At 42.2% G+C, this 25,607-nt stretch overlaps 1 protein-coding gene across 5 annotated transcripts in view; it reads right to left on the bottom strand.

The window, feature by feature from the left end:
• The window catches only part of ALDH1A2 (aldehyde dehydrogenase 1 family member A2), a 113,438-nt gene that overhangs the window by 41,255 nt on the left and 46,576 nt on the right, over positions 1-25,607 (bottom strand). For 4 of the 5 annotated variants that reach the window (XM_044979126.1, XM_044979124.1, XM_044979122.1 and 1 more), the window contains exons 2-3: positions 644-748; positions 283-423 (exon numbers count right to left, since the gene is read on the bottom strand). In XM_044979126.1, coding sequence (XP_044835061.1) covers positions 283-357 — 75 coding nt within the window. In that variant the 5' untranslated portion in view covers positions 358-423; positions 644-748. Of the gene's footprint in view, positions 1-282; positions 424-643; positions 749-8,979; positions 8,999-25,607 lie in introns of those variants that run through there. The other variant, XM_044979125.1, reaches the window with a different exon arrangement.

The following is a 25,607-nucleotide window of genomic DNA, read 5'->3' on the forward strand; positions in this document are numbered from 1 at the left end:
AGCCTTAGCTAACAGCCAAAGTTACCTTTTAGCTCATGTAGTAGAGGCTCATGCACTAAACTCCAGAGGTCCCAGGTTCGATCCTGCCCGCTGATGACTGGGGTCTGTCGGCATTACACACACACACACAGCCTGATCCAAAGCCCATTTGAGTCAATAGAACACCTATTCAGACATATTGCCAATCTGACACCAATGTCACTCACATCTATGAACTTATTTGCTCCCAGACTATAAAGCTCAGACACAAAACAACTTTTGATTTCCCCCTACACCACTTACAGCTAGAATTGCCCTGTCTCTTTCAACCAAGTCCGCTAGTTTATCCAAGAGACGGCCTCTTTCCGATGCATCCATTCTCCTCCACACCGAGCCTAGAGAGAAAGCAAGGCGAGCTGCCCTCACTGCTTTGTCCGTATCAACCTGTTGAGGAGGAAGGAACAATAAAGCCCTGAGGTAAATACTGACAGAGTATTAGTTGGTATCTGAAGTTTCCGAACAGACAATATACCATAATCATACTATGGGGGCAGGGGTTAATAAAAGATTGGTCTATCAGCAGTGGGGATTCTGGAGTGGACTAGTAAGAGGTATAGGTTTTGGTCTAGTGTACATTTGTAACCATATCACAGGAATACTTTACCTTGTCAGCTTCCTGGATCTCACAGATCTGCTCTCCTGTCGATGGATTATACACTGGGAATATGTTCCCACTCTCAGAATTTTGCCACTCATTATTTATGAAAATCTAAAAAGGGGAAGAAGAAGAAGAAAAGGCACTTTAAAGCTTTGAATCATTCTGTAGGTACCAGTCATTTAGCAAGTAGCATTTTATTCATATGAGAACCTCACTGAAGTCACAGTAAAGTCATCAATAAAGGTCTGCAGACTCTGGCACCAAAGTGCTGAACTCATTTCTGCTTTACAATGTTCAAAAGTTAATATGAAGGGCCTGATCCTGCTGTCACTGAAGTAAGGGGCCCTAAGGCCTATATCCTCAAAAGGTATGTCGGCTCCTGCCTTCCACTGATTTAATGGGAAGTTAGGAGCTTAAATACCTGGGAGGATCTGGGCCTAAGTGGTATGGTTGAAATTGAAATTTGAGTCACCCACAGTACAAAAACAATCACATATCATCAATTTATGGGAGCAAAACCTTGAAACTACCAGGACTAAGGCAAGATGGTGGATTAGTCACTCAAATCTCCATCTCAGCAAGTAAATGTTTTGTCACTGAAATAACCCAGTCAAGATTAAGTCATCGCAAACACCACAATTCTCCAAGAGACAGTGAGTTGATTATGACCAAACTGAAAAGTCGCAACACTGAATTAAATATCCGCACAGAACAATGGAAATTACTGTTAAATCCTGTTAGTGACGATATCATCTTAATTGTCATGGACAAATCAAATGCAGATTCTAATTCTGCCAATCAGTGGCTATTTTGGCAAAGGTTTGTTACTGTGGGACTTTGTGTTGGTAACTACATAGTAGGGGTCCAAATTTCTACTGCATGACTTTGGAGAAAACAATACAAATTTTTATTAGAAAATATGAAATGTCCCCTTAGAATAAGTCACTCTAGGGGGAAGTCCTGGCCTCAGTGAAGTCAACAGAAGTTTTGCCATTGACTTCAGTGGGCTCAGGAGTTCACCCTTAGACTGGAGCGACAGGATTAAACTTCATAGCCCGTTTCCTGCAAGGCAGTTTAAATTGTGTTTATAGGGTAGGCCAGAAAGCCCCTTATGGTCCCTTTAATCTTGCAAGAAGCTGAGTGACCCTTTGAGTCAATGGGAGTTGAGGAGGCTCACTGCACACAGGGACCAAGCCTGCAAAGTGTTAAACGTCCGTCCACTTCGCCAGGAGGCCTTTGATACCATGGCCGATGAGGCATATGCTGTACAGAGCCATTTCTAAGCCCTGGTCTACACTGGCGGGGGGGCGGGGTGGTGGGGAAGGATTGATCTAAGTTATGCAACTTAAACTACGTGAATAACATAGCTGAAGTCGACGTACTTAGATCGACTTACCGCGGTGTCTTCACTGCGGTGAGTCAACCGTTGCTACTCCCCCATCAACTCTGCTTGAGCCTCTCTTGGCACTGGACTACAGGAGTCGACGCGGGGGTTGATTTATCGCACCTAGACTAGACACGATAAATCGATCCCCGCTGGATTGATCACTGCCCGCCAATCTGGCAGGTAGTGTAGACATACCCTAAATTGTAGACATCACTACTCTACTGTTTATGGTTTATATTAAGATTTTTTAATGACAACTGATTTTTCTGGCATGCTGGGTGACACAATGGCACAAGGAGCTTCTCATCCCATATAAAGAGCCAATCAGAATTGCTTCATTCCTCTGGCTCTGGGGCCCAGTCCACCCCAAAAGGAGATGAGGAGAGCATGGCTCCATGCTCTCCCATGTGTGCTAGCCCACGGAGCGGGAAAGGCAGGCAGATAGGAGTATGTTGCACCGCTGAAGATAGGATTTCTGCACCCCAGGTATGGCGTGAGCACATATCGCAGTTTACTCAGTGTTGTATGCACCCTGTACACGCTAACCATGAGTAAGGCACTCAGGATTGGCCCTTTCATTCATAACTCCAGGAACGATCTATGTTACTCAGAGAATATCTGAACATTTGTTTTTATGCAGAAATCTGCAGAGTTCAAAATATGTGGGTCATAATAGTTTGCTGCTGGGAAACTGTAATGTGGCTGTCTCTGTTACTGCTGTTCCCACCACTCAAAATACAACAATTCAATGGTGACTTGGGCACTGACATTGGGTGGAAGCCATAAGTTTCCATGAGTTTTCAGTGTGAACCCTTCTTCACTTGAAAACAGCCCATTTTCATTAAGAAAATCCACATCCCTCCATGAAATTCTTCATGAAACCTAGCCCATTTTCACTGGAAAAATACATGCAACAACTGGCCCACTTTTGAGTTCATAGCTACATGACAGGAGATGAGTTCATGACACACATTTCATACCCTTCTTGCTTCCTCACAGATCAGTTAACCCTAACTGCTGACCCTGCTCGAACAAAACTGGTACTTCCTATTTAAGTAACCTAAACATCATAGACTTGTCTAGACAAAAGTCATATGTTGACCTTGTCACCCCATTGATTGCTGTTACTGCCATTGCAGGAGTCTGTGCTCTGATTTCTATACCAGGGAATCAAGTGAAGGTATCGCTGTCATACTGATAAATGTGCCTTTGAAGCTGTGCTCTGGACATCCACCCACAGAACATGGTCAAGAGAGATGGCCAAGGGCCCTGACTTCCCTGACAACTGATGTGCCTGGATGATGGAGCCGCACAAACAGCTAAAAAAATTTAGACAAACCCATCGTCTTAGTTATCATGGGATGGCTCTGTAGGCAGGAGGCAGACTGTTATACTTTGCGACTTCCAGTTCCTCTGCTTCATTGGCCAGGGAGTTGATTTAGATCTCATGGTCACATTTTGCCATGGCCTGGAAAATGCCTTTCTGCCGTTTATGTTCTCAAACATTTCCCTGCTTATATGCTTCTGCCTTTTTCACTGATATATCAAAGTCCTCTTCAGAAAGTCCAGGTTTCTTGCATGACCATCTGAAACCAATTGTTCCAGCCATGGCATGTGACATAGCATTATGTATACCCAGGCCTGGCTCTAGGCACCAGCAAACCAAGCATGTTCTTGGGGCGGCACATTTTCAGAGGCGGCATTCCGGCCATCATTTTTTTTGTGTGCTTCCGGTAGCAAAAGTCTAGAGCCAGTCCTGGCAGCAGCAGCGCGTCGTGCGTGGGGGGTGCCCTGGAGCCACTGCAGTTCATGCCGTGGGGGAGCAGCACCTGCACTTTGTGGGTGGGCCAGGCGGGCTCCGAGTGGGGGACACTCGGGCTGGGGGCCGTCCGGTGGGGCACATGTAGTCGCCTGCAGGTGCTGCAGGGCAGTCGCCCCCCAGTGCTGCAGCTGGAGCTGGGTGAAGTGGCCCGAGCCACCCAGGTACTGTGGCAGGGCGGCCAGAAGCAGCAGCAGCAGTGGGGCCAAAAAGGGCAGGGCACTGACGTGCATTGCCTGTGTCCCGCTCTCTGGGGTTCCACTCCCTTTGGGGCTACCCTGCCCCGGCTCCTCAGCCCCTTGCCGGGGCAGTCCCCCGGTTCCGCTCTCCTGGGTCCTGGCCGGTCCTGGAGGTGGGAGCCCTGGCTGGAGGGACCCTGGGCTGAGGTGCGGCCTGGGAGCCCCACTGCTTACCCCAACCCTGCCAGCGCCGGACCGGCTGGAGGCGAGGGGGGACCGGGTGGAGTCAGCACTGGTTGGGGGGGGAGCCCAGGGCTGGGGCGGCAGGGGGTGTGGGTGGAGGAGGGCACTGGTGGGGGTGGGATGTTGAGAGCCCATGGCTGCGGTGGGGAGCAGCCAAAAATGTTTTTGCTTGGGGCAGCAAAAAACCTAGAGCTGGTCCTGTGTATACCACTTTAGACGATCACCCCTTTGTCCTAGAGCAGTGGTTCTCAAACTTTTGTACTGGTGACCCCTTTCACATAGCAAACCCTCTTATAAATTAAAAATACTTTTTTATATATTTAACACTATTATAAATGCTGGAGGCAAAGTGGGGTTTGGGGTGGAGGTTGACGGCTTGTGACCCCCCATGTAATAATCTCATGACCCCCCTGAGGGTCCTGACCCCCCAGTTTGAGAATCCCCTGTCCTAGAGAATATGAAGTTTACATATGTGATCCTCAACTGCCTGTGTGTATTTCAGGGCTTCAGCAGGATCTTTGGATAGACACTGACATTGACTGTTGGTTCTCATGTGGCTTGTGAGGAGTTGGAAAATGCAGTGAGACCTGAGGGACAGCTAGTCTTGGTCTGAGTTTGCTGATGCTTCTGCACCATCAAAGGCCTCATAAGATCTCACTATGGATCAATTTCTGATGAGGATGTGGTCAGTTTCCTTCATGGCATATCCATTGTTTGAAATCCAGGTACTGCGATGGTTGATAAGGTGCCTAAACCAGGAACCCATACGAGACAAGCCCTTTGCAGCACACATCAAAAGTTGGGTGGTGGTGTCATGATTTGGGGAACCTTAACCAAAGCTGTCACAGTTTCATACCGAGTTTTATCACAGCCAGTCACGGCACTGAAATTTCCAAGAACTAGTAATATGTCATATGACGGAGTTGACTGGATTTTTGCTGCTCGCTGGTGATACAGTGCAGCCTTGGCACAGAGCCATCATGTGCCTGGCTGGCAGCCATAAACAGCCTTCTAACATCCCCATCACAAAACCAGACAGCTCTCCCTGCTCATCAACGGATGAGGTCCTGGACAGATGGAAAACACATTACAAAAATGTGCTGAACCACACACATGCTGATGACGATCCAGAGCTATGTGACCTGGCACATCATATAGCTGCAGAGCCAGAGATGCACACTGATCCTTCATCATCTGAGAAAGTATGAAAGGTCATCCAAAAGTTACAGAATGGGCATGCTGCTGGACCTGGTGGCATTCCACCCTAGCTACTCAAAGATGCCTTGGAACCAGTGAGCATTGCCCTGCATCAGCTGTTCTTAAGTGTGAGCATCAGCAGAATGGAAAGATGGCATCATAGTGTCCATGTACAAGGGCAAAGGATCTCACACCGAATGTAGCAACTGCAGGCCAATCTCATTATCATAAGTCCCTGGAAATATCTTCACTCGCATTCGGCTTGGCAGGATGCAGCTGCTCCTTAACAGACATTATTGTCCACACAATCAGATTTCACCATTGGGTGGTCCACAATGGATGATTACTTTACCTTCTGTCTGAGCTGCATTTCTGCTTCATGTGGCATTTATCAATATCAACGTGGTTTTTTATTCAGACGGCAGATCAGCATTTTGGCTCACACTGAAAAGAATTGGTGTTCCAGATGTTTTGCTAAATCTGGTGCGTGATCTTCACATCAGTACCAGTGTAAGAGTGCGCATTTGTTCCCAGCTTTCACAGTTTCTACCCAACCTCAGCTGCATGGCAGGGATGCATTCTCACCCCGGCACTAGTCTGTCAGACTATCAAGTGGATATTAGCACTTGCTGCTCTACATGTTGGAATCAAGATTCGTCAAGAAGTGTTCACTGACCAAGACTATGCCAGCGATGGTGTCGTACATGGGAAGAAGCCAGAGAATTTCAACCCCCAGTCTCCAAGACACTGCCTGCACTGTGGAGGCATCTTATAGCAGAAGGCCAAGGTCCAGAACCTCAGATCTGGGCCAACAGAACCCTTGGTGCAGGTGGGGTTGAGTGTTGACTAATTTATCTACCTATACTGCCAGCGGAGTCAAACAGTCACACCAAACTGGACTTTCTTCAACAATTAGGTCTCACTGTCTCCTTCATGAAGTCTATGTCTAACTTATGGCTACAAAAACAACTTTGCCCTGAGACAAAATTCAGGATCTCTCAAACCTGTGTACTACCTGTATTGCTATATGGGTCAGAAACCTGGACCCACTTACAGGCAGACATGGAGCATCTAGAGGCATTCAATATGCAATGTCATCATCAAATTCTGAGGATAAAGTGGTTTGACTTTTTGCAAAATGTCATAATCTTGCAGAGATCTGAACTTCCTTCAATGGCTCATTATATTCCAAAGATATGTTACATGCTTTTTGGCCATGTTACCAGGAAAACACCCCAGTACACTATGCTCTCAAACTCTTCAACAATGTGCAAAGTTTTGTGCACCCTGACCCTGCCTGGCACTGCCTGCAAGGACACCCCAGAGATTTGTGGATTTGCAGGACTGAGCCAGATCTGGGCACTTCCATACATGATTCCTTGTGTGACACCATCCATTGTGGTCACTCTGGCTGGCACAATGCTCCTCAGCTGACTGCGTGTTTGATGATGTTATGTATCACACAATTCCATGGGGGTTTGAATTTTGGTGAAACTCATGTGATAACAAATTAATCCATAATTCTATTTTTCATTGTGCAAAGAACATATAAAGTAGAACTATTGCTGAGCTGGCTTCTACTAGAGAGACCAGGATTTAAAAGTCTGCACACATGGCTTGGAGCCAGGATCTCCTCCATTCCAATAATGGCTTTCACAATGTCTTCCACTGTGGCCTTGGGCAAGTCACTTTGCCTTCTGTCTCAATTTCCCTGTCTGTAATGCAAGGCTAGTAACACTTGCCTGCTTCTAGGGTTAACTAGACAATGTTATAACTTACTTGGACCTTGAGAAAAGCACCAGCCTTAGAGGTCTTTGTAACATTGAATCATTGACTAGTGAGAAAGATCATATAAGGCTGCAGTCTGTCTGCTGGGAAGTGTGGGAGTGAGAAAGATAGTAAAGAGATGAGGCAAAACCAGATACAAGGAAATTCTTAAAGAGAAAGGAAAGACAAAAGGATAATCTGAGGGTACGTCTTCAATACCCGCTGGATTGGCAGGTAGCAATCGATTTCTCGGAGTTCGATATATCGCATCTCATCTAGACGTGATATATCGAACCCCGAAAGCGCTCCTGTCGACTCCGGAACTCCACCGGAGCGAGTGGCGGTAGCGGAGTCGACGGGGGAGCTGCGGACGTCGATCCCGCGCCGTAAGGACGGGTAAGTAATTCGAGCTAAGGTACTTCGACTTCAGCTACGCTATTCACGTAGCTGAAGTTGCGTACCTTAGATCGACCCCCCCCCCAGTATAGACCAGGCCTCAGAAAAATAAACTGGAGAATTATAAATTATTGCTAGTTTAGAAAACTCACTCAGGAAACTACAGAGGAGGCATTGTCATTCAGAAATAAATAAAGGCCTATAAACCGAGAGAGAAATGTGAAGGACAGTGTGGTGGGTCTGATTTTTTTTTTTAAAGTCGAGGGTGAGACTTGGACCTGGAGAGAGAGAGAGAGACATTGTTAATTGTGCACATCAATGGGCAATTGCAAGAGCAAGATGAATCTGCACGTACATGGATTTGCTGGATCTCAGCTTTCTGGGTTTTTATGGACTGGGCCACTGGAAGGTAACTAATTCTGAATGACTTGATGTGAAAATATTGTAGAGATTATGTATGTGTGTTCTGTATTCACAGTGGCCCATAGCAGAAAGGGATTGAGCCCCAACTGGTCCCTTCCCTGCACCCACCATTGAGCCCATCTGGGGACACCTCCCCTAACCAAGACCCGCCCTGCCCCTTTTCCTTTTCCCAGACATGTGGGCTAGTGGAAGGCCAGCCCTATGAGCAAAGGAGACCCCACCCCAAGAGGACCTCTGTAGGCAGTGTCAGCAGCAGGGCAGAGAGGCAAGGCACTTTCAGAACCTCTGGACAGATGGCCAGGGCGGTGGCAAGGATGTTTGTCCAAGGTTGCAGAGTCACAGAGACACAAAGCTTCTTTCCTAATTTTTCTCTGTCTTGAAAGAATAAAATATTTGGACTGAATAAAAGAAGTTTAGATGGAGAAGTTGAAAAGGAGAACAGGGGGCAGAAACAGCAGTTTGGTTTTCTTCCCGGATGAAATTGCTCTGGTTTTGTAAAGAGCTTAAAAAATGCCAGAATATGTTCTGCTGGGACCAACTGCTATCATCAAGTTCACCAGTATATAGGACATGTATTGTACATATTGTTAAAATGCATTTCAAAGCAGGGACTGGATGTAGCAACACGGAAGTCACAAAACTAACTGGACCTATATGATGTAATATTTTTATTCAATACCCTGTTTATCTCCATAGTGTTTAAAAAGCAGCACTAGCAAAGATTTTTAGATAGGACATGGGAAAGATCTATTTGGCATAATGCTGAGCTAGAAGGCAAAAGAAATTGCTACTGTTAATGGTTAATGTTAGTTTCTTCCTGTTCCACTTTCTATAAACAAGGTAATGCCTACACAAGCTCATTACTGTAAACTGAGCACATTTAAATTGGCAGTAAAATCAGAGTATTTACTCTAGTGCACATATAAAGTACCTCGTCCAATGTTTTGGAACAGTTTCAAGTCTTGAAATCCAGCAGCTGGCAGCTTTACAAGCAAAACGTTACACTTAAATAACTCACTTTTGAAAGTTTTAGGTGTTCTGTGTCAGGTAGTACCATTCAGCAGACATTCATACCACCAAGACTCAGATTCTTTTGCAATAAATTTGCATTCACTGGAGCTTTTATAACTCTTCCAGCACTACTGACTCCAATGGCTGTTGATTAAATGTATATATCCTGTACATTTAATCTGACTTTCATTATGGCCACTTCGTAAAAATGCCATGGAATGGACAAGTGATGACACATTGCAAGAACAAGGAATCCCTGCAAAGCCTCAAATTGGGTTTTTTTTTCTTCCTTATTTATAGTGACCATTGTAGTGGCTCGCTCTAAATCAGGGAAAATATTTGACAGCAAATGTTCCTATCTATGGATTATATATAACCCATCCTAAACACCAGATGAAAAAAGGGATAACCCTAGGAAAAGAAGGGCTTGCTTCCATGTAAATCATGCTACAAATTGGACAACACCCAGCGAGCTCATTGTTCAACCCCAATTGTGAAGGCTATTCACATTTACTATTCCCCTGGAATCAATGTTAATTAAGGCTGAGTGAGGCCATAAATCAGCCCTTGGTTTTTACAACTTAATTCAGCATTAAGCATATATATTTAAATAAAAGGTAACTGATTAACCACTTGAGTTTTCCAGGAGTTGCTGAAGTAATTTGTTTTTGTTTGAATCCTAGTGTTCACTTTTGTGGTTTGCAATAGGGAAAAGAATAAGCATACAGTATGTCATGTATTAGCTATGTGGCACTGGGAGTAGTTAAGTAATCTAGTCCACTGGGTGCTGTCAATGAAACTGTGCCAAACGAGGGGGGAAAGCAGTGGGGAGGTTTTGGAAGCAATGCAGTGAGCATTAAGTTTGCCACCTACCCTCATTTAAGTGAGTACTTCAGCCATGTCAGACCAGGAAGAGAGAACAGAAACTCTCCCATTTTATTTGTGTTCCTTGTCACATAGCCCACAAATCTATCCAGTACAATGAACTGACCAATCATAAACCATCTAGGCAACAAATATGACACCCCTCTTAGGTGAGCAAAGCTGATTTTGATTGGCCTACAATGCTACAAATTGTCTAACGGAGGAAATCAGGCCAGCCTTTGGCTCACTAGCAAAGCATCAGTGCTGACGCCGTAATGTAACAGGTCGGGGAGGTTGTTCTTCACTGTTCAAAGTGCCATCTATTCACATGGGGCATCAACAAGATGGTCCGCTTGCCCAGCGCGTGTGACGGGCCCATGACACTTTCTCAAAAGAGTAGGAACATTCCTGCTGTCATCAGGGATGAAGAGAGAGGAGGAAAAAATGGGGGGATTGTACTGGAGCCCCAAGCTCAGGTCCCCCCCCGAAAACATCTATAAAATTTTAGTAAAATGAAATGGGAGAGCGTGGGTTCCCATATTTCTCTCACCAGGCCAGGGTTTCATGGTTAATATTCTCACTCCCTCTCTCTCATGCACACACGCACGCACTGATAGTTTCTAATCCAGAACTTTGAATGCCTTTGGTTGCTCCATTTTTTGCCCAGGGAATCACTTCATTAGAAGGGCCAAAGTCTGCCCTTGGTTAATCATGTACAAATCCCATTGACTTCACTGGGCATTGTAACCAGAGAAAGCATTGGCCCATTGATTAGGACATGTGACTGTTCCAAACACGATGGGATACTTAGAAAAATGAAACCTGCGGTATCACCCTGAATATTATAGAAAACAAACAATGGGCTTCTCAGTGTCACCCAGAGATACTACAATCATATAATCTCAGGCCTGTTTTTTATTTTGGATCATGCATTATGGTATATATGGCCTGAGTTTTAAAGCTGCTGAGCACTGGCATCAGTAGGATTTGTGGATGTTCATCATTTCTGAAAGATCAGGGTAGTAGCAGCTCTTCTAGCCTAATGCAAAGCAGTCTAAGCTTCATGAAGAACCCATTATAATAGCCCAGTTAACTAGTAGTCTGTCCCAGTTGAGGCTTGGTAATTATTAGTAACAATGTTCACCTCAAAACATAGCTGTAATTCATTTCTAGAACATGATCAGTTAGCAAAGTTATGTTTACACCCTCCTATTAAGTGACACCCCCCACACCCACACACCCACAAATATGCCACAGAGCTAATATCTTCTGTGCTGCTCTTAATGGAAAGAAATTTGTTTTCGTTGAATTACAAATTCCTTCTGATGTTTACCCTGGGGCTAACTCTGGCTTTGGGAAGCGGAACTGATTTTTAAATCCACCAGGGATTCCTGCATGTTCATTGCTTCTCATGTTTACTGTCTTCTCTAAAAATATGCAGGAACAATAGCATTGGAGTTGTTTTAATTCAGCAGAGCAATCAACACAGGTGGCAACAATGTAACTTTTCATTTCCTTTTTTTAAAACGTTCTCAGATGATGTGCTAGTGAAATGATGATTTACATTCCTAATTTGATATTGCTTAGTGATGATGTCATCAGACTTTTTTCTATTAGATCCCCAGGTGCACAAGTAAGAACCTCCGCCAGTGGACAGACAGTGGCCTAGCTTTCAGCTCCTTTGAGATAGAATTATTTTCCCATGGATTTAATAAACAATGTTTTTGTTCTTTTGCTGATCCAAAAATGTTTTTTTGGTACAGGAAGAGGATTTTAACATCCAAATAATAATGGCTTCCCACAGGAGATATGGTTCTGGATGAATGCAGGAATGAATGGGAATTTCCTAACTCAATTGATTTAGTAGCTGGTTATAGTTTCGTTCTATCAAAGTGATCCCTTTTTCATATGTGGCTTTTTTCCTTGGAGAGCCTTCAACGCCAAGGCTACAAGAGAGGGGGAGGGGGCATCAGATGCCAAAGTACTTTATGAAGGAATCACAGCTGTTTGGCCCCCAGCATCTTCTCAGAGCTGGAGGAATTAAGAAATACATAATAGGACTTTTTGGGGGATGTGGGGAAGGGACAATTTTAGAGGCATGCAAAAAATCCAGAATCATTCGCTTGGTAAATGTTTCCTAACATCACAGATACTGGGCACCTGTACCTCAGTCTGGTCAGGAAATTTCATATCCTTTCCCATCTCAGCAACTTAATTTCCTCTCCTTTGGACACATTTCAGGAGTCCTAACAGTTAGTCATTGGGAAGGGAATGAACTAGACGGGATTGCCAATCAGAGGCGCAGCTTGTTTATTTTCTCAGGCTTTGTTTTCCTTCACTTTTATGGCAGCCTTGACACAACAAGCCTCCAGCATTCTAGACAGTGTGTGTCACGGGGCATTTCTGTGATTGCCTGGGAATTGACAGGTGGCTACAGAATCTGGGAAAATCCATATTTTATCAACTTTGCAAAATGCAATCTTGGCATGTTGGTGGAGAACTTGGTGATTGGTCAGCAAACTGAATATACATAAAATAAGGGGTAGTGCAGTGAATGAACAGAGTACACAGTGCTTGCCACTAAACAAATTATGTGGGCTGTGCACTTTTAAGCAGTGTGGAGTTCTGTTTCTAAAGCCAATGGCATGACATGGTCCAGCGTTTGGGCTGTGTCAGTGATGGGACCACTTTTCAAACTGTATCAATAGATGGGTAGGAGAACCACGGCTAGAGGCAGGATTTACAGATTAATGGTATAACCTGCCAGTGGCTACTCTGTTGTTCACTAAAGCTATGCTGAGGAAACAGTGTGGCTCCCACTGAAGGTGTCCAGCATTTGTTTTCATAATAAGGTGTCTTTCAAATAGGGACTGTTTGTAATCATTTTAATTAGAGTGACAATGAACTGTGAACAAGATTTAAACTCTGGCAAGCAAGTCAGGACTGCCAATGAACTGCTGTTCCATCATGAGGGGACCAATCCCATTTGCACTGAAGTAAATAGAAAAACTCCAACTGACTTCAAAGGGAACAGGAGCAGGCCCGTAGGTGATGAAAAGGTAGCTACGCAAGCAGCCAGTAGGGAGATGTTTGTATTGGGAGGTTCCGTTGCTTTATTGGCGACTGAAACCAGCCAGAGAGACTGGGAGCCCCACACACATGTTGATTTTCCTTCTTTGGCTGCCTGTCTGTTGACTTTTATTCACCTCTGCCTGACGTCCCAAATAAGAAGAGATTTCTAAAGGAAGAAGAGCGATCTTTTTTTTACCAGGTGGGATTTTTCCCAGCTCTAATTTGGATGTAGAGCCAGGAACAAGTTGTCATAGCCTTTAAGAAAACACTGCCATAGAATGGGGTTTTCATTTGTTAACTCAAATTTAGGTTTTGTTAAAAAACACAAGATACAAAATATCTAAAATGTATCAATTGGGAAATTTAAAACATTTACAGCTAGAGACTAAAGTATAAGACTCAGAAAGGCGAATTGCCGAGAAACCGACACAGTGAAAGTGACACTGATCAGCCCAGTTTCATTGTCACTACTGGCTGAAATACAAAACACTTAAGGTAAAAAGTAAACTAATTTTTAAAATTTCTCTTCTGAATAATCTAAAGTGTTGTGCGCAACAGATAAGATCTTTATGAAATATACTGGGACAATTTAATCCCACTGTACCCTCCATTAGCTTCGTTAGACTGGGAAAGGATTTGGCCACTTATTTTTCTTTTAACATTGTCCTTTAGGTCATATTTCGAAGAGAAGAATTTAGTTTCCTACTGACAAAGACAGTTCCCCCCGCCCCCATCATGTAAGAATGATTCCATCTTAATCTGGTTCAAGTCTCAGAGATTTTATTTTAATTACAAGCAAGTGGGACATTAAACTATACGCAACTGATGGGACAAACAGCTTCTCTCTATATAGTGATCCAAACCATCAAAAGAAGCCTCATATTGCAGCCTTTATTCAGCCAATAAGTCCAAGGTAAAGTCAGTGGGTGAGGTTCTGGCCCCACTGAAGTCAATGAAGGCAAAACTGTAGAGTCAGTAGAGTCAAGATTTCTCCCAATGAGACCATGAGCAAGGACAAGGACAGGGCCCAGGGAAAGCCTTCCAGAGTCAGACAAGATGTGTCTTGCAGGCTAGTAAATTCATGATCAAGTCATTCCATCTCTGAGCCCAATCCCCAGCCCCAATAAGGGGCTTTGCACCATAATGGTGACACAAATAAGGCTTTAAGTTGGTCTAGGTGACCAGCTGTGGATCCCTCTGGTGTAGGGGGCACATTAGGGGCAGGAAGCGTGTGGCCAGACTCATGATCTTTGGTGCCGCAATGGCCACAATGGTTCGGCTAACTTATGCTGAGAGCTGAACTGCCCCCAGCAGTTCCATGGATTGGGATGGATTGAAATGGAGTAGAGTCACCTTTACCACCCCTTTGAGGCCTATCCCAAGTGCAGTGTGTCTGGATAGCTCAGATTGGGGCCTATAGCTTTTCTGGATATAATCCTCAAACAACAAGGGCTTGATCCAAAATCCATTGAAGTCAATGACGGTCTTTCCATTCACTGCATTGGGATCTGGATCAGGATTTAAGTTTTTGAAATAGTAAAGTACATCAATATCTTGAGAACAGGGTTTCAGGGCCAGATCCTGCTCTTACCTATACCAGTGTAAATCAGGGTCACTCCATTGCAATGTCAATTGAGTTAAAATGGTACAGTTGGAAGCGGCTGTGGCTTGAGGAGAAGTTCTGTGGGAAATTCAACTCCTGAGTAGTAGCGGGAGACACTGATGGGGTTTGACAACCTCCTGTCAATCGGTTGTGCAAGTGGAATTTAACATGATTTTTCTTCTCCCTATGAAACAAAATCCTTGCACCAAATGTTTGATCTGCCTATCTCCCTGGCTTAATTAGTCTTCTGTCTTTCTGAGAGTTGAGTCTGCTCTTTTGCAAATGGCAACACATCAGACCAAAGGAGACCTGTCGTGTTTATTTTCTAAGCCATAGGGGACACCTATTTGAAAAAACATCCAGCTTATCTAAATGTTTTTGTTTATATGATTTTGAATTAGGAGGTTTGGGTAATTAGTTGAGGAGATTAAGTATGTCTTAACAACGTGCAGTAGTAGCATGCTTACTTAACTTGTTTCCCTCACAAGTATTTCCTGCATAAAACCTAGTCTGCCAAACAGCGATTATACCCTTTTCTGTTCGAGTTTCTCACTGTGGCACATGCTGATGAAGCAGCCGTTATTTTAATTCAGTCATACTAAAGGGATTAATTTTGCTTATGGTTCTTCCAGAAAATTACTCTACGGCGGGAAAATATATCAAAGTGCATTGTTTGTTACACTGTCCTTGTAACAGATCAGAAACATCTTATTCATTTTGGCTATATTATTACAACCTATAAACACAATTTTACATGCAGCACTAGAAGTAATTGCTTTTCTCAAAGTAATTTGCACCTTTTCATTTAATGAAGAATTTATCTGCTGATAGTAGCACAATACAGGAACAATTACACTTGCCCTAGTCCAGCTAATATTTCATGTAATCCTAACAAAACTTTCAGTCACGCTTTCAGTAGTGGGGCTCTCTCTTTAATTTCTGGTGAAACTCTCCACTGTCTTAATCTGCCCTGCATCAGAAAGGGTTTTGTTGGAAACTAGGATTCCTGAAGTATTTATTATGCACTGGATCTGCCATTTAGAGAAAAGAAAAGCCATTCGTGAACAAGTAACTGCAAATTTGGTTACATGTGAGAGGAAAAAAATATGTTTAGGTCACAAGGTCCATCTGGTTGATTGCATTTACTGAGCCCTAAAAATTAAACAATGAGAGGTTTCTAAAAATTCATTGTCGGGCATTGGTGGGAGGGAGGAGGTATTTGTTTTGAAAAATCAATTATTGAGCTGTCACTGCACTTTAATGAAGTTGTGGCAATTAAGAAACCGATTCTGGATACCCTTCCTCTCGCCAGTATCCTTACACAAGGACTGCCATTTTAGGCAGTGGGCATAAGAACTATTCAGATAAGGGATTTTTTTAGAAATGAATCTAAAATTGAAAAGCATGTTTTTCCTGAATCATGCATAGATGCTTGTGTGCTGTGCTTGCTGTTGTGTATCTCAGCACTGATTTGGTAGTTAAATAATAATACAGAACAGAATTACGTGTTCATTTTTGCATAGGAGAATGATTCTAATATTTAAATGAAGACAGCAACATTAGTCTTCAAAATTGTTTGTAATTAACTATTTGCTATTTCACATGTTCGTTACCAAAGTGCAGGGTGTTGCTTACAAATTAGGCCACATTTTAGCTGCTCTACGTAAGTATTTACTCCTACTAAGATCTTGAACATTACAGACAACTCTGCCCTCAGAAAAATGTCATGGAAGAGTTCAGTTTGACTTGAAAGTCCCATATGAGAAAATCACTTTATAACCACATATGAGAAATTGCTGGAATGTCAACTTCATTTGCAGTGGCCCCATATGGCCTGATCACTCTCCCTGGCATGATAAATCACTGGCAGGATCCTTACCTTAGCACGTTTGATCTCAGCTCAGCAAGACTTGGTTTTGATGTGAAGAACTCCAGATCTGTTAGGTCAGAGACAAATAGCAGAGCCACTGACCTGCAAAGTGCTAAGTCTATATTAGACCCAAGTGAACAGTCATAGCTTCTGGAAAATTTTCCCCCACTAGTATCCCACTAACCTACTTAATGTTTGCAAATATTTCTGTTAGAGCATTTTGAATGTATTTGCTAAATGATACCAGTGAAACTTCCTTTTATCGTAGGTCCTGCAGCGCAAAAATTACCTAAAAGTGAAAAACCAGACAGTCCAAAAAGCATTTAGGAATATAACCTTGGATTAACTGTTCTAATTATCAGCACTTCAGGGATATATAAAATCAAGCTGAATATTTCCTGATTGGATTTCTGTGGAACATCTATACATTTTAAAGTTTACACTAACCCTGTTCTACCCAAAGTGCATTCACTGATATATCTAGTAATCATGATATTCACTAATACATCTAATAAGATACATGCAGGTGATTATTTGACTTCCCAGACTGGTTATAACTGAAGACCCCAAGCCACAAAGTCTGGATCTAAATCTGAACTTTCTCAAAGATCTGGAGGCCCTTATTCCTGGGGCTCAGTTCTGTGTCTGGTACCATTTATTATTATACTGGTTAAACTGTCACTTATCTCTAGGATACTATGCAGGAATATTAGTCTTCCTGAAAATGGGATGTCATTAATGGGCTTCAGAAAGAGAATAGCTTGGCATCATCAGCATTAAGTTACGTCACATTATGTACCACTTACGCTGTAAGGAATACCACCCATGACATCCTTGGTGAAAGCCTTTAAAACAAGTTGTTGTGTTTGGTAGATGCAGGTGTGAAGTAATTCCCAAAAGACTAATTTGGAAACTCTTTAATCAATTGCTCTTCAAAAAGATATAGAGCACATCATCTCTCCTCTTCTCCAAAATGACAATGGAATCTCCTTGCTCAGAGGCACAGATGAACAGGGGCTTTTCTTTCCAACAAAGGAGCTCGGGGAATTTTGATTTGTTTATTTTAAACATGGTCTCTCTCAAAGGAAATAAAACTTTAGTTAGAGTCCCTTGCCTCACAGTTCAATTTTGATTTCTCCTTCAGTTGTTTCAGTCAATTAGCCATTGAGTCCACAAATAGAAAATTGGAACAGTCCATTCGACTTACTTTCTATTATCCATAAGGCTGATTGGGGAAGGCTGGGATTAAGCTGTCAAAAGTATCCCACTGTGTTTGGATATCTGACAGATTTACACCCCAAGGTACACTGTGGTGCTAAGACGAAAATTGGATGTGAAGAGTTCTTGCAGGAGTTGATTACAGTGCTGAGCAAATAAAACACTTAGGGGTATAACAAAATCATGCCAATATTTAATGGTGTTTAACACTAGTCTTTTTATAATTGTGAGCTATTCATTATGGCCTGCATGAAAAATGAGCTCTTTTATTTACCTCTAAATAGAAGCAGACCAATAATTTTAGGTGTGTAAATTAAAAACATAAGCCTCACCTTCTACCAAACAAACAGCTTTTACAATATGGACTAAGACAAAACCAAAACCCCACAACCCAGAGATTTCCCTAAATGACCAGAGTGGGTTATAAGTCTTGTAAGTACAACGCCTTCCCTACACACACATGTTCATTTATCTAATCCTGAGAATTTTTCCATTTGCTTTCAAATCACTGTTTCTCTTCCTCTCTCCAAACAACTCCCCTTTTACTCTGCTGGAACCCCTTGTAATGATACCAGAATGTGGGCAAAGCTCATTAGTCTCCCTGCTGTTTACAAGACAGGATTTATGCTCAATGTAGTGAACACAGTGACACTTGATCGCTAAATGGCTAGAACCACCATCAAGGCTTTAATCTGAGAAATTTTTCACCCAGACAGTGCAAATACGTATCAGCATGTAGAAGCATGAAGAGCCATATTAATTACAGCTAGCACATGTAGCCCAATAACTAACCTTCTCTAAAGAGCACACCAATAAATACCCATTTGCGAAGGTTAATTTAATACAACCCTTGGCTGTTATCTGGTATAGGATATGTCGCCAATTCAATCCATTAAGTAATAACTGAACTCTCAGAGGGCCTAGTAGAAGTCAAATGTTGTTATTCCAGGTTCACTGCTTTTAGTCTCCCTAAAGACCATTTAGGCAAACAGATGGAAGAGCTGACTACAAAGGTTCTCAGTCACAGAGAGCCACTTTGTGAAAACAGGTAACTGATTTCCCGGTCAGAAGCCTTTATCAAGTCCTCTGCGTGTGTGCACGCCCACACTCGTATTTAGAGAGACGAACCCAAAAGAGAAAAGCAATTTGTTCTTGCTCCATGTGTAACTGGAGGGAAAGTCAGGCTGCCATAAAACCAGCTTTCTTTCAAAATGAGTCCATTAAAAAAAGCTGTGAGAGCTACAGAGACAATCATAGACTGATCTAAAAAAAATATCAGGGACTAGATGGAGCTATGTCGATTTACACCAGCTGAGGATCTGGCCCCAAAAGCTCTCTGCAGCCTGGCCCACCTGGGTAGATGGGGGTGGGTGATACTGAGCTGTTCCAGTTGCTGGATGTCTCTGCCTGTGGGGTTGGGGTACTTTTCATATTAAATATCAGGGCCTCCTTGCCCCCCTTTAAAAAAAAAGAAAGAAAAAAGGAGGACCTTATTAAAATCTTTGGAGGACCTGAATAGTGATGTCACACGTGGGAATGACCTTAGCTGCAGGTCTTCTTCGCCACACCCTGACACCAGAAAGAACTCTGATACTCATAGAAAAATAAAAAGGCGGGTAGCATTTCAGGGTACAGCCTCATGTGACCTTATTATTCAGATCTCCCATCAAAATCTGAACTTAATATCTCTAATGAACAGCAGCAGCAAAACCCCCAAACACTGAGTCCATTTTTGTGCTACATAAAGAAGCGGTAAAGAGCAGAAAGCAAATGTAATATTGCTTGTGTGTGTGTTTGTGTGTGCGCGCACGCATGCACAATATACAATACACTAAGTTCAACCTTCTGAGCATTTGAGGAAGCAGCCCAATTCCAAAAGTGCATTGTCTTGTCCAGGGCTTTCAGCCTGTTAATTTGTCTCCAGTGTTATGACTGTCTCTGAGGTCTTTGATACTCATGCATCTCTGCAGAGGGAGTAATTTAGAGAACTCGCCACTTGGACTATTTAAAATATGCCATTTCTCTATTCAAAGACCAGGAAAGCACATGGTCTAATTGATGCAGTGAGGCATGGGGAAGTCAGGAGATCTGGATTCGAATCCTGACTCTAACACTGACTTGTATAACCTTGATCACCATGACCACCTTTCAGGCCTGACCTTCCCTAGCTGTAAAACAGACCTAACACTCACGAGTCTCCCAGGGATGGTGAGAGGCTGAAGTAATTGATGTTTGTTAGAAGATTCGAGATCCTTGGAGGGAAAGGGCTGAGTATTATTTATTGCACTGGAATGACTTTAGGTAAAAATGTCTTTACCAAAATAACAAATGGTTTTAAAATGACTATCAAAGGGCTCAGACCAGTAGAAGCAGGTTAGCACAGCACAGACATGTTGCTCTGGAGCCTCAGACAGCCGGTTGAGACCTGGGCTGCTTGCCTAAAAAGTACAGGTAGGGAATTAAAGCCTTCTCCATTTCAGTGAAGTCAATGGAGAGAGTCCCATTGACTTCAATGGGCTTTGGATCAGACCCTTAGTAGAAGTGGCTGGGGAATTACGGCAGAGACAAGGAGGAAAGCCCAAGAAAACCTCATGGGTGACGGAGACATCAGGGCTGAAATCTTATTAAGATATGCCACAGACACAGTGTAATGGTAACCTCAGCACCTCAGGCACCAAGGAAGAAAAACAGCTGGATCGGGTATTTTAAGTTTGCAAAAATTACAATTAAATAAAAACAATGTTAAACAAGTGAAGACCATTGTAGGTCCCTGAAGGGGATGATCCTGGGTTCAGTTATTGGCTCCTATTTGGACTCAGTGGGAAGCCTCGCTCACTTGTGGGGGCTTTGGGTGAGCCCCTTTGTTAGCTTCAGGAGCTGTAAGTTCTTGTCAGAGCTTTCAGGGTGCCCCAGTACAGAAATTGCTAGAACCACACTTTCCATCCGGAAAGAAGAGGGAACCATTAAAGAAAGCTCTCCTTTTGGCCTTGATTTGAACAGGTGGACAGCCCATTACACTGTTCATTTCTACCCACTCCATTAAGTTAACCTATACAGATGGCTTAATGTTGGTTAGTATTCAGAGCAAATTCGGAGGAAATAGAGATTTCATATGATAAGGTAAATTGGTGCTTGGTGGAGATGCACAGTGGCAAGTGGTGGGATCTGAGGAAGGCACTTCTAAAATGGATCAAAAAGAGCAGTGACGACACTCTTGTTAGATTTCAAAATGCAACATAAAATGCCTCTTTTCAGGTCCACGAGCCCTGATTCTCCAAGCCCCTTTACATCACTGTGGCAGCATAAAGGGGGCTTAAAGTGGCTGTAAATATAACTTACTTCCATTTTAAGACCCTTTGCACAGCCAGGGTGGTAAATGAGAAGTAGGTCCTATGTCTCAGGAAATGCCATAGTGATCTAGTTGAAGAGGCTTTGTAGGCTTTTCAGCTGGTCAGCCTGCAGCTTTCATCCAAGTCATCTTACAGTTATAAAAGTACAAGTGCCTATAAACCAATGCAAAAAAGCTTAAGAGAAAAATGGGTGATCTGGACTGTCTCACTGTGAGAAAAAAAACCCTGGCATGTTTGAAACATGGTGGGGTGAGAATAATCAGTGGCATACCATAATTTCTAGCTATAAACTTCATAGGGAGGACAGGTTAGGCTGCAAAGATGGGGGGAGTAGCCCCATACATAAAGAATTCCATGAATTCTATTGAACGAAAATGTCTGGGTAGAGAGGACTCTGAGGTAGACTCAGCAGTGGATACAAATCTGTGGTCATAAAATAGAAACACAATAGCAGGGGCATAGTCCTGACCTCTGGATCAGAACAATAATCGTGAAGTTAAATTTGAAAAAGAACAGGGAGGCAATAAAAGCTATTAGAATAATAACCACATATTACCCACGTGAATATTATGCTGTGAAAGAGAGTGTAAAAAAAACCTCTCTATATTCTAACCCACACTTGACTTAGTCCTGTCACACAGGAGTTGGTTGAAGAAGTAATTGTAGCTGAACCATTGAGTAACAGTTACCACATAAATAATTTCAACATCATTGCAGGAGAGGAGCACATGAAGAAGCACTACTCTCTGGGATACTAAAACTTCAAGAGAGGATTTTTTTTTTTAAAGAAAAGGAAGGAAGTTAGAAACCTCCTGCTTGAAGTTAGGAAATTAAAATCCATAGAATCAGCATGGAGGCTTACGAACGTATATGAGTCACAGAAGATTTGCATTCCCAAGGCCAAAAAAAGGAAGCAAAGAGACAAGAAAATAAATGGGATGGTTAAACAGAAAGATACAAGGGTTTAAGAAGGCCAAAAAATATCCTTAATAAAAGCAAAACCAATCCAGCCTAAGTGATGCTAATAGAAGAGAACATAAAATGTAGAGGCAGCAAGATATAAAATGGAAATTAAAAAACTGCTTTGAGGTATTTTATGAGAAAATACCAAAGATGTAAAGGCAAATTAAAAATAAAGTGTAGACCACTTCTTTTTTTTTGCTTTAAAGCAGCTTTAGGAGAGTCAGCGGGATCACAAGACAACCTGGCTGTGAACGAGAGAATAAAGGAGGCCACAGACTAGCTAAGACTGACATTTTCAGAACTGTGTGTCTCAAGGTGAATACCCATATCTGGAAGCACACAAAGCTAGGAGATTTTCTAGGCAGTCTGGGCCTAAATTAAAAGATGGGGGCCTGGAGGAGGCGGGGGGTCATAAGTCTTCACCACAGAAGAGAATGGGGAAATATCTGTCCTAGGGACTGCTCTTTACTACTCTATTTAAACAACAACCTATCAGTCAAAGGTGCCACTATTTCATATATGTTATAAAGAGATTAATTCTGAGATCTTACAAGCAGCCCCAAATGCTAACCTACCTCAAATCTCACAAGCTAATCAGGCTGAGGCCTGGCCAGTAATTGCATGAGAAACCTCCTAGGAAATCCCAGGGTGCTGCTAAAAGTGGAGTTGGTGATTTAGTATGTGGCATACTTCCGACTGAGCCAGTACTGAAACAATGCCCCAGCATGGTGCTGCTAGGGATGTCATATTTCAGATGAAATGAAGAATTGAGGTCCTGACCAAACACTGTCATTTAAAATCCTGTGGCATTTTTCACCTGGGGGCCAAGAGGAGGCTAGGGTTGTTAGCCTTTGTATTATGGTCACATTTTAGTTTGGGTAATTACATTTCACCTTCCTAAAATCCTCTCCAAGTTCAATTGACGCTAGTATTTTTCACTTCCAGTCTCAAACTGTTGCCTTGTGTTGTTCTGCATTGTTACGCAGCTAATGTGTTGCACCCCAGAAGTGGATTCACTTCAGCGATGGATAAAGTATTTTATAGAGAGAGGTGTGTTTGGAGATTCTTTGTGTTGAAAGGCACTTTTTATTACCCATGTTTGCAATTTTAGGAATGTTCAGTCATTGCCTGCTGCTGGATGTCCAGAGAACAGGGAAGAGTGCTTCTTTTTTCATTGGAGATTGGCAAAGAGGTGGCAACCTTTTCATTCAGAGCTGGACTTCACTACAATTCTCCATGCTCCTGCCACCTCCAGCATTGATTCCTGCAATTGAGTTACTCTACTATGGGCTACACCTGAAGACCACATGAAAATTGCAGCTGGATTAAAATGTGGACCACTGCATACATTTGTGTGCAGGGACTGCATTATACCTCTGTTCAATAGGTCACATTGGCTTCCACTTAGGTTCTAAGTGCAATTTAGAGTGTTAACTGTGACCTACTAATTGCTTTATGGATTAATTCCTGTGTATTCTAGAGCTCGCCTCTCTCCTTGTATTTTATTGTAAAAGTTGAGATCAGATCAGGTGTCAGGGAATTTTCACTGGAGGGCCCTCCCCTCTGAAAATTACTCCTACTTCAGTCCAGCAACACCGGAATGCATTGACTTTCAGGTCATGTTGCAAAATCTAGTTCACCAGGCACCCTCTGGGCAGGGTTCGGAGTGAATTTGGAGGAATTCTGTTTTTTTGTTGGAGAATATTTTAGTGTTGACTTTGTTTCACTTTGATGTGGCGATTTGTACTGCATAGTTAAGTAACGAATTGTTTGTGCACTAAAATTTGACCACATTGTATTAATTTAAATAAATGTCACATTTATCTACACATAGTGTAGATCATTATTAAAAATAACAGAAAACACTGGCCAGGGCTGTTATGATTTTTGACTGATTCCAACGTACGGAAATTCTTGTGTTCTGGGTGAAACAAGCTGCTCATATACAATCAGAGCAGCCAGCCCTTCACTAATAATGAGTGTGCAAATAATGCAGGATTAGGTCCTTAAAAAGCAATCACTTTTTAAGCTATATCATTTAAATATATTATATAAAATACAAATAATGTTTAAAAGTCTTCAAGTAGCCAGTTTAGCCACTTATTTGTGTTTGTTCCTAGGTACCTCACATCTCTTGACTGAGGATGCCTCTCCAAAGGAGAAGGTGGAGGGAGATTTATATGCAAACAGCATGAAAGTGCTCAAGAGCTTTAATTTGCTGAAGAAATTGACTTTCTTTGATAATAAATAAAAATACCTTGTCTTTACATAGCCCCATTATAGTGGTACTTCTCTATAAATACATGATTTTGACTGTCACAATGCATCTCTTTCAGCCAGATTGAATTTTGATGCATCCATGTTGATTTATAATAATGAATTAGTCACATTGGCCTATGCAATCTTTCATTTTCTTGAGCTGTGTATCTTTGTCTCTGCATCTGTGCTTTTAGTTTTGTTTGTTTCAGGGAGGAAGTGGTACTCTTATACTGGAAAAACTAAAACAAACGAAAAACAGTCATTTAAAAAAAATGACGTGATGCAAAATTAAATTGGAAAATGTCTTGTTTCAGTACAAGGAAAAATAGTTGAGAAAAATCATAAAAAACGGTGATATTTTATTAACCATTTGGCTATATGAGCAAACTGATATAGATTCTACCATTGTGCCTCTGTAACCCGTTAAGAGTTCTTTGAAAAGAATTATCCAAATGATAGGCAGAGAAGAATCAGTGATTATAATTTATTTAGACTTTTAAAAGGCTTTTGATGAAAAAGTCCTTTGCAAGAAGCTATTAAGGAAAGTTAGTAACCACATGGTGAGAGAGAAAGTCCTGTCATGGATTAAAAACTGGTTAAGAGATAAGAAGCAAAGAGTGGAAATAAATGGACAATTCTCACTGTGGAAAGAGGTTAATAGAAAGGCGCCCCGGAATCATTACTATGACTAGTGGCAATCAATATCTTTGTTCACTAGATCATTAACAGTGAGTTGCATCGGCTGCAGGTAAAAAATATTCAAAGTAGTCAAGAGACTGGAAGGGATTGTGAGAAATTCCATCAGGATCTAACCTAACTAGGTAATTGGAAAACAATACAACAGATGAAATTCATCATAGGTAAGTGCAAAGCAGTGTACATTGGAAGGAAGAATTTAAATTACTAGTACAATTAATGGAATCTGAATTAGTTGTAACCTCTGGAGAAGGATTTAGGCATTATTGTGGACAGTTCATTGAAGACATCTCTTAATGGGCAGCACAAGAAGTGAACAGAAGAAGATACATACAGTGGAATTAATGTGTTCACCTGGAATACTATATTCAGTTTATTGCAGATAATAACATGTATAGGATCTGATTAAGGAGTGGGGAGGGCATTCTGCATTGCCGGGCAGATGAATTAACTGACTAACTTAACAGGCCTTTTCAGTCTCCAACTTCTATGAGTCTAAGAACAGATAAAGACATGTATATGGAAATAATAGTATTTTCAATTATATTATCTATACTCAAGCTTCAAAGCATCAAGGGTCAGAAAGAAATTTCCCCTTTAGACCACAATGTAGTTTTGCACAGTTCAGTGCGCCTTCCTCTGAAACATCTAGA

This window comes from Mauremys mutica, chromosome 11 (genome assembly GCF_020497125.1).
Source record: "Mauremys mutica isolate MM-2020 ecotype Southern chromosome 11, ASM2049712v1, whole genome shotgun sequence".
Taxonomy (NCBI): domain Eukaryota; kingdom Metazoa; phylum Chordata; order Testudines; family Geoemydidae; genus Mauremys; species Mauremys mutica.